This window comes from Cajanus cajan, chromosome 3, assembly GCF_000230855.2.
Source record: "Cajanus cajan strain Asha chromosome 3, NIPB_CcT2T_4, whole genome shotgun sequence".
In the NCBI taxonomy this organism is placed as follows: domain Eukaryota; kingdom Viridiplantae; phylum Streptophyta; class Magnoliopsida; order Fabales; family Fabaceae; genus Cajanus; species Cajanus cajan.
The window spans coordinates 13,785,806-13,795,846 of NC_138519.1; the positions used below are offsets into that span (position 1 = coordinate 13,785,806).

Here is a 10,041-nt window from a genome sequence, read left to right on the forward strand (position 1 = left end):
TTAGTAAATATAGTATATATTTTTATATGAAATTATGGAAATTGAATGCATTCAACTATTTTTTTTAATTTGTGTGAAATTGTCTTTTTTCTTCTTCTTATATATAAATCTAAAGAGAGTACTTATTTCTTATAATTAGGAATAAAAAATGTACTTATTTTTTTTTTTATAAAAAAAATCGAAAGGAATATTTTTTAATGTATTTTACATATTTATTTTCTCCCTTTTCCATTCATTAAGACAAGTGAACTTCTTTCTTTGTTATTTCTATGTATCTAAATGACATAATTTTTTATTCTATTTCTCTTTTTTATAATATTATCCCTATTCATTCTTACTTTTTTTTTAATCATCCAAATAAAAAGCATGAGAAAAATTTGTTTGGAGAGTAAAAAAATATCACAAACATTGAGCTATTAAACTTGATACTTGATAGTCAAATATTGGCGGGCGACTTTCTTATTTTACCTATAAATATTGAGACTTTGTCTGGAACATGTAGTTTTGGGTGTATTTGGTAAAACTAGTCTATAAATCAATTGAAGACTTATAAGATATAAATTAATTAGTAAGTTAACTCTACTTAAAAAAAATAATAATTTAACTGATTAATGAAAAATTTATTTATTTTATATTGAGAGTGAAAAAATAATATGTATCCAAAATGGTTTTTAAATTAAAAAATAAAATAAAAAATATTTTAAGCAAAATAATGAAGATAAAAAGGAAGGAGGAAAAATAAAATTAAAAATTTATCAATTATAAGTAACTTCAATTAACTTATAAAAATAATCTTAAGTTTTTAAAATAAATTTTATATTAAACAAGCTTATTTTAGTCAAACTAACTTATAAATTGTTTAAGAAATATCTCGATAAACATAGCATTTGTACTTGATCTTGTCTAAAGAAAACTCAAATCTCAAAATCTTAAATTTAAATTTTATCTTTATAAGAGTAATTAATTTTTAATAATATTTTTTTTATTATTTTAAAAATAAAAAATAAAAATATTTAAAAAATATGTATATTAAATTATATTATTATTTTTATATATACTCTCTATTAAAAATAAAATAAAATAAAAATTAATTAATAAATATATGTTGATCTAATGTTATAATTAATCAATTAATTTTAATGTTTTGATTTTGATAAAAATATTATTTTTTTAATTTTTTAAAATAAAAAAATATAATAATTAATATGTAAAAATTAAAGTAATTATTAAAAAGAGTATTTTTTTTTATTTATATATTAGTATAAATATTATAGATTATAATGCATATTATTAGTCCTGATCTAAGAAGGGAAAAAAAAACAAAAAAGCAGTTTCTCAACACGAGGAGAAAAAAAAAAGTAGGTATAAATATGATTAGTGCTGATTTAATTATTACAGGAGGAAAAACATAAACAGTTTCTCAAAAAGGAAAAAGAAATTAGAGAAGTTATAGCTGTAGTTGTTTTCTCCCTGGTGGAGTGAGGCTTGAGGAGATAAGGGGGAAAGAAGAGTTTCACGTGTCACGTTTTGAAGGTTAGAAAAATCCAAATGAAATCTGCAGAAATAGGAAGACATCCACTTCCACATATCATATCATCATTTCCTATCTCCACACCACACCACACCACACCGCAACCGCTTTCTCTTTCACATTCACATGTCCCTCACACATAATAAATAAACACATGGCTACCGCCACGCTCCACAAGTGCCTCACTGCAACGAAATGCAGCAAAGTCTCTTCCAGGGGCCAACAACACTCCATCTGCTTCCTCCACTACCACCATGTAACGCATTCTCCTCTACACAAACCGCGATGCGACCCTTTTTAGTTGAACCACTAATGCCATGTTTGTGTCTCGTTTTTGCTGCTCAGGGACCCGTGTGTCAGGGGTGCTACCTCTCCATGAACGGTTGCAGAGAGGAACAGCGCCGATATTCACGGGCGAGGAAGCACCCTGTTGGGACCGTCGAGACCAGAACCTTGGAGCCTGTCGCGTCACCTGCGATGGCCATGTACAGCCTCAACATGGCGGTTTCCGAGATGAAATCCGAGGCTCCGTTTGGCACCTCGTCGGGGATTGTGAGGGTGCAGGTGCCGATTGAAGAGCAGGTTGAAGCCATTGATTGGCTTCATTCGCAGAACCACGTTCTGCTTCCTCGCTGCTACTTCTTTGGTAGGGAAAAACAGAAACAGAGTGCTTGCTGCATCGGTGAGAAGTTGGTGAGCGTTGCTGGTGTGGGTTCTGCTGTTTTCTTTTCACAGCCACACGCCTTTTCCTATTGGGATTGGATATCTATACGCAGGTAATTCATGCATTTTGGCTCCTTGCAAGAATTTGTCATTTTGAAGATATGGTAGAATAATATCATGCTTAAAAATTATTCAATGGATTTTTTTTTATTAGAATGTATTGGAAGATAGTATGAGAGTGTATTAATAAATGGGATTGGAGAAAGTAATGGTTTTGTTCTCCACTTTTTAACGGATCATTTTTATTTTTTTATATCATATTTAAATTACTATCTATAATATTCTAATATCTTCTCTGTTCGTAATTATTAGAGATAGGAATATAGGAAGTGGCTTGAGCCCTCTGTAATTTCTAATATGGGTATGAAAAATCATTTGTCCGGAAATGTCTAACCCGTGGATAAATCTAAGTATATGGACAGATTAGTTCCATTTAGTTAAAAAAAAATATGAGATGTATTCGACGGTTGACAGTTGACACCAGTTAACTTTGCATTTTTAAGAAATTCTTATGACATATACTAACCACTCCTAAGGTCACTTGTTTAAAAAGGAGAAGAAAGTGATATATTTTATATTAAAAAAAGTATTTTATTATAATTTGTTAGGATACAAACAAGTCTTACATCGATAAAATAAGACAAGAAATAACAACTTATATAACACAAACATACTTCAATGATTAGATGCGGTAACAACCCTCATAACTCATAACATATAATGTAATATATAATGATAGATTCTCCTGTATGAAAGGCTAGGCCCCTTGTTTGAGAGGGAGGATTGTTGGGATAACCTCATAAAATATTCCCTCAGACAAATACCATAAAATAATCCCATCATAATGACATAATATGGGTTTCTGGAACCTGTGTTCATACTCCTTAGTCCTTAGTCCTTAGTCCTCGTGAATAGCCATTTGTTGAAATTAGGAACTGTTGATTAGTGTAGTTGAAGTTTGGACAATCAAACTTTTAATTAGAAAATAATATCTCAAAGAAAGGGGAGAGGAAGTGTTATCTCCATGTTTTCATTCATTAAAATTAAAATGGGTAAAAATATCAACATGTTATGTTAGTGTCAGTAATATTTAACTCGGTCTCCTTAAGCATGGTTTCAGATTTAAATCTTATAGAAAAAACATGATTGGGAGGAGAGACTCATTAAAGTTGGTCAGTAAGGAGGAGATTAGTCATGAGCCAAACATGGTTGAAAAAATTGGACAAATAAATGGTGCACAAGATTTGCACATTACTGTAATGAACATTACTATGCATTTATGAAGTTTGAACATTACTGTAATGCAAATTGGACAAGTTGCTCCTACAAGTAATTGGTAATAAATAGTCAAGTCTTGTGTTTTGTTGGCTTAAGGACCGATACAATAACTAGGAGTGGAAATTCACTAAACATTTTTTCAGGGATTTGTAGCTTGACCTTAAACAGGCTTGACCTGCCATCATAATTAAAAGGATTACATTTAGGTTTTTTTAAAAAGTCTTTTTAATCAAAAAGATTAGGCTTTAAATTTTTAAAACAAATTTAGTAGGTTTAATAGACTGACATACTTAAAATATAAAATAATGTATACCATATATTAACTTATAATTAATATTTATGTTTAACATATATTTATTACTAATATATTTAATAATTAGACCTTTTAGCTTAAACCTATTGATCTTCTTGAGCCTATTTGGATACAAGTTAGAAGTGTTTTGTGAGCTTCTCTACTAAAAATAAAAAGTATGTTTCAGTAGAGAAATTTAAAAAAATGCTTCTAAGATTGTATCCAAACATACTCTTAGAACATCACAAATGCTTTTCACATAAGAAACTTGATACATGTCACCTTAATTTTAAGTAACTCATTTAATTTTTATTTCAATCCAGTTTGCAAATTCCTATAAAAAAAAATTGCTTAAGTCGCAAATATACTTTCTTTCTATTCAATATCTTATATTCTTTCTCCAACATGTACACACACAAATATTATGCAACTTATAAGAAATGGTTGCTTATATAAGCAACTCTCTTCAATTTTAAGCAACTCAAAATCACATTTGACATCTCAAAATAATATTTTATTGTTATTTATAAGCTTTGTATAAATCAGATTAGGTAAATTTCTTATGGTCATTTTCTTGTTAAATTATTATATTAAATACTGTGCATAACTTATGTGATATATTCCACTCTATTTTTTTTCTTTCTTTTTTATCACGATGATTCTGTATTTTACTATTCAGTACGATTTATGATTCACAATTCAAAAAATTTCCTAATCTGCGGTGCTACTGTACAAAATTTATTCCATCAACTGTGATGTTTAGGATTTAAAATCCTTTTATAATTTTCTTTTAGATTTTGATTTTCGAAAAACATTTGACTTTCAAGGTTTCTTTCTGAGAGATGCCCTTTAATCCGTGCTTATGGAGCTATTCGTTTCAATGCAAAAGCTAAGGTGTCATCAGAGTGGCTGGCTTTTGGTTCTTTCTACTTCATGATTCCTCAGGTGCATTCGTTGTTTTCTTTCCAAAAACTAATTTGCTATTCCATGTTTGTTTTAGTATTTATAGCATCAGCAGCTAGAGATACCAAGCCAAAATAAATGACAGGTTGAGTTCAATGAGCTTGAAGGAGGATCAATGCTTACCATTACTGTTGCTTGGGATAATGATCTTTCTTGGTCATGGGAAAATGCAATCAATGCACTCCAAGAAACACTTGGCAAAGTGAGTGCTAATAAATGTTTTATAAGATATCAAGCAGAATATTTTGTTCAAAGCACCAACATCTTTGTAGTGCAGGTTTCTTCTTCCATTGTGAAGTTTCCAAAACAAACTCCTCCAACATTAATTTTAAGTAGCCAAAACATTCCTAATAAAGTAGATTGGGATATCGCAGTTAATGGGGCTCTGCAGATGATAGAGCGAAATGATTCCTTGCTAACCAAGGTAACCTATATCTTATGCACATTACTTCTGTCAATTTTTTTTGTACCATAACTGTGCTTCAAGAATCCATTTGAAATCTCATTATCTTAAGCCATCTTGTAAATTAAGGTTGTGCTAGCTCGTAGCACTAGAGTAGTGCCAACTGTTGATATTGATCCTCTTGCATGGTTGTCTTGCTTAAAGGTAATGGACTCTTCTTTTCTCTTTTGTCTCCTGAAAATTTAACCATTTTGTCTTCATAATATGGAGTAGCAAATTTTCTTATGTCTCCATCAAAACTATCACAGGTGGAAGGTGACAATGCTTACCAGTTTTTACTCCAGCCACCAAATGCACCAACATTCATTGGAAACACAGTAAGTGTGCACTAGGATGGTTTTATATATATTCTTACCAATATATCATTATCTGATTTTTCATGATGCTGCACTGAACAATCCTCCAAATGCACACTAGAATGAATTTCAAATAAAAAAATAAGTAATTTTCTAATTAGTAACTATGATTTATAGATACAGCCATACAGGTTTGTAGCTTAATTTTGTTTACTTAACAAGTCATTAGGTGGAAAAACTTTTCAAGAACTATTTACTACTGATTTGAATCAGCAATGATACATTTTTGTCCTTTGTTTCCATTTTAATTTTTATGAACTTGATGAATAGCCAGAGCAACTATTTCACAGAAAATCACTCTGCATTACTAGTGAGGCTTTGGCTGGAACCCGTGCTAGAGGAGCATCACAAACACTAGATCGTCAAATTGAACTTGACTTACTTACCAGGTATAGCTTGTTACTTAGATCTTTGATCAAATATGTTTCTTTAGACTTACTTCCTTGATGCTTGTCATTTCTACTGTTTCCATTTATATCAAGCTCCTCAATTTTTGCTGTTTAAGTTTCTGTCATATCTTTACAGTCCAAAGGATGACATTGAATTTACTATAGTGAGAGATACCATAAGAAGAAAATTAGAGGTAAATTTATTCTTGTAACTTTAATTATTAGAATGGATAGCTTATCTGTTAGAAGATACTTCCCTTTGCATATTTGATCTTGTTTCTAAATGAATATTTCCTTTAGCCCTTTGATATTCATTGATCAATGAGATCAAGAAACGGGAGGGAGATTTTGCTGGTAAGATGTGAACTTTTAGATATCTGTTAGTAAAATGGTTATTGCTTGTAAGATATGAACTTTTAGAATGTGGTGTTAGTATCTTCAGCGACATGTTGTCAATGTAAAGAACCTCACAATAGAACAAAGGTTTGATAAATTGTATTAGTTTTTCAAATTAAAACATTGAAGCTAAGTTGTCCTCCATTTGAACAAGCAATATAGATTGGAATCTGAATTGTATGTTGCCACACTCACATATGTTGTTTCATTTTGCATATTACTTTTGCATCTCCATTTTATCATGAGGATAAACCTTTTATTTGCCCATGTTTTCTACCAGGCAGTATGTGAAAAGGTTGTAATCAAGCCAGAGAAAATGATAAGGAAACTCCCCAGGATTCAACATTTATTTGCTCAATTATCAGGCAGGTTAAGAAGCGAAGAAGATGAGGTAAACATGATATAATTTCGGTATCAAATACTTGAGTTTCACTGGAAATTCTTTGAGGATATAACTTCTAGTTCTTTACAAATAAAATGATTTAATAAATACTCGCCATATAATTAGGTTGTTCATCTTTTCTTTTCCTTTTTTATTTTAGTTTGAAATTTTATCATCTCTTCACCCAAGTCCAGCAGTTTGCGGGTTTCCAACAAAAGAGGCACAACTTTTAATTGCAGAAACAGGTACATCCATTTTCCATTCCTGTTGTTTCTACCCAATCAAATATTTTCTTATCTGTTGTTCATCAAAGGACTTTTAGCCTTTGCATTTAGATTTTTCTTTTGGAAACAAAGGATGTCACATAACTTGTAATAAATCATATTGTTTGTTTGGATGTAGAAACTCTGAGGAGCATAGCTTGCATTAAGGCATAAAAGTCCTTGCAAGTACTGAAAGTTTAGGGGAATTGGAATATGTTATTTGGGCATAGAGTGATGATAACGGAAAAGAGAATTACTCGAAAGGAAATGGGCTGATATGCGTGTATGAGAGGTGTTACAATATTGTGGAGAACTCTTTGGATTTTGCTGTAATTTAACCATTTTAGAACATTGATATGGTAAAAAACTAAATCAATTTACAACACACTGGTAATAAAAAAAAGTTAAACTATCTGTTTTGATGTTTCAATTTTGTTTACAACACAAAGTTATGACTCTTATTCATTTAGGAAAAAAATTTACTTACTTTTGAAGACAATGTGCAGAAGTATTTGATCGAGGGATGTATGCTGGACCCGTTGGTTGGTTTGGAGGAGGAGAGAGTGAGTTCGCTGTTGGCATCAGATCAGCATTGGTGGAAAAGGTTAGTTCTATAATCGGGGTCTTTTAAATGACACACACAGTTGCATAGGTTGAGATTTTCTGAAGATTTTGATAATATGATTCTTGTTTCTAGCATCTGATTTAAATCAACCTGGGGAGGGGGGTTGATAGGTAACATTGTTTAAGTAGCAATGTAGCAGAAAAATACATTTAATTTAGTCTATATATCCCTGTATTAATATTAGTATGCATCTTGGGTACAATAGAATATCACTTTCAGAGCAAGTTCTTTCCCTTAAGATTCAGGAGCAGTTTGCACAAATGAAGAGAATTTTTTTTTTCTTCTCTTTTGTTGAAATTGATATGCTAGTTTTGAACCCTTTTGATCCTATGGTAAAATTATGGAAAAGAACTCTATATCCTATGAAATATTCCGATGAATTCTAGAAATCTCATCAATAGTATCAACAGACACATTTGAATCTTTTAAAGTGACCACATGCAAGTGTTTATATACTGTTTTTACCATCAATCTTAACATTGTCATGTTTTGTTTATAGGATCTGGGTGCATTTATTTATGCTGGGACAGGGATAGTGGAAGGGAGCAATCCTTACCTGGAGTGGGATGAGCTAGAACTAAAGACATCTCAGGTGTGTTTGGAATGCATCTCAGTGTGGGTGTAAATCCATGTGTGACCTTTTGGTTTAGAGCTCATGCATTCTACAGAAGAATTGTTAAGAGTATATACTTGTGCAACAACTTATATAACATCACTTTTTGTGTCTATCTTTTTTATCACTTCATTTATTAATAATTGAAAGATATAGACACAAGGAGTGATCTTGTACAAATTGTTATACAATTTTAATTTTACATGTATCATTATTCAATTGTTAATGAGTAGTTAGTTGACATGATTTTTGTGCACCATTAATCTACAAAGATTCATTGTCTTGATGGATGTTGATGTCTTGTAGTTCACCAAGTTGCTGAAACTTGACTTGCCTCAGAGACAAAAAGTAGACTGTAAATGAGTTTCATCAAGGCATCAACTGATACGTTTAGCACTTAGCATTGTTAAAGACTGACAATTTACGCTGATGAAGTTCTTTAATAGCATGTGTTAGAGATTGGTGATTGATGGTTTTTGTATATCAACTGTTGCATTGAACTTAATTATAAAATTCATAGAGTGGATAGTTTGTTTCAAATCTCAAAAGCAGCCTTCTGTTTTTATCAACTGACATATTGCTTTTACTAACCAAACAATGTGAGACATTAATATATGTTAAAAATAAATTTAAATACAATTATTGTTGAACTTATTTTATGGAAATAATGAATATTTTGTTGTTTTTGGAGAGAACTCTTGAAAAGCATACAATTACTTCCTCTAAATATTGCACACATTCACGTAGTCAAGTTTTGATTGTATCCATTGGGACAACCCCTAAATTGATCATGTTTCATTCTAATGAACAAGTAGATATGTACTATCCAGTTTAAACTAATTTTCTATTCAAGTATGAAGAATAATATAATTTTTCCTAAATTTAAATTGGTAATTCGATTGCTAATTCTTCTTTTGGTCTTGCTGTTTTGCAACAGTATGGTATTTCACTATTTCCTTCCTTTAGATATCGTCAATTCCTCGTGTCAGTGTGGCATCTTTTGGCTTAATAACTATGGCAATTCTGAAGATCTGGACAAAAGCAATTAGAATGAACAAATAAGTTATATAATGGTTTAATTCGTTGGTTCATTCGAGAAGATTCAATAAAACTAATAAATTTGTATATGGATTAAGAAGCCAAGTTAGCAATTTTTTTCCCCAATACCTGTATTATGTATTAGGGATTTTACTCTTAAGGAAGATCAAAAGCATCATTTTGTAAGAATTTAATTCGTCACATCATCAAAATGAAACTACTTTGCCAATACTGTGTTTGCAAGGAAGTTTGTTTAGTAGGGTTAAATCAAGGTGTTTGCAAGTAATTGGTGTATTAATTCAACTATTTATCTTTAATCCTGAAAAATCACCCACCGATGTAGCATTTTGTTTGATTAATTAAAAGGTATCAATAGACATATATTTGTCCAATTTTTATTTTTAATTTTTATAATTAAAAGGATATAACCTCCTCTCATAAAGTTGCTTCATTTTAAAAATAGTTACACGTATAAGGAGGCAACCGAATCCCAATTAGGCTATTATGGGGGAAAAACTCCAGAATGTTGGCGTTGGAATTGGGAAAAGGGAACTGAAGAATAATTGGAGGGTATATTTGAAAAAATGAAATACAAAAAACATTAAAGGGGTGTGTTAGTAAAAATAGGAGGTGTAAATAGGATTTGTCTTGGAGTAGCTCTACTCAACTTCGTTCGTTCCAAGTATTTCATAACCAATAAATAGTAATTTTTTTTATGCTTATAACCAA

The 10,041-nt window shown here is 30.8% G+C and overlaps 1 protein-coding gene across 3 annotated transcripts; it reads left to right on the top strand.

Moving 5' to 3' along the window:
• Positions 1 to 1,470: 1,470 nt before the first annotated feature.
• On the top strand, positions 1,471 to 8,814 carry LOC109803597 (isochorismate synthase, chloroplastic). 3 transcript variants are annotated; one of them, XM_020365238.3, is made up of 14 exons: positions 1,483 to 1,787; positions 1,877 to 2,307; positions 4,652 to 4,769; positions 4,873 to 4,989; positions 5,065 to 5,211; positions 5,320 to 5,394; positions 5,499 to 5,567; positions 5,877 to 5,995; positions 6,132 to 6,189; positions 6,672 to 6,782; positions 6,934 to 7,018; positions 7,543 to 7,640; positions 8,161 to 8,253; positions 8,581 to 8,814. In XM_020365238.3, exons 1-14 carry the CDS (start codon positions 1,686 to 1,688, stop codon positions 8,635 to 8,637), a joined length of 1,680 nt encoding a protein of 559 aa, XP_020220827.1. In that variant the 5' UTR covers positions 1,483 to 1,685; the 3' UTR covers positions 8,638 to 8,814. The 3 variants fall into 3 exon arrangements, 2 of the variants coding, with proteins under 2 accessions (XP_020220826.1, XP_020220827.1); XM_020365237.3 differs by having other exon boundaries at positions 1,481 to 2,307; XR_002240188.3 differs by lacking the exons at positions 8,161 to 8,253; positions 8,581 to 8,814 and adding an exon at positions 7,176 to 7,328 and having other exon boundaries at positions 1,471 to 2,307.
• Positions 8,815 to 10,041: the final 1,227 nt, after the last annotated feature.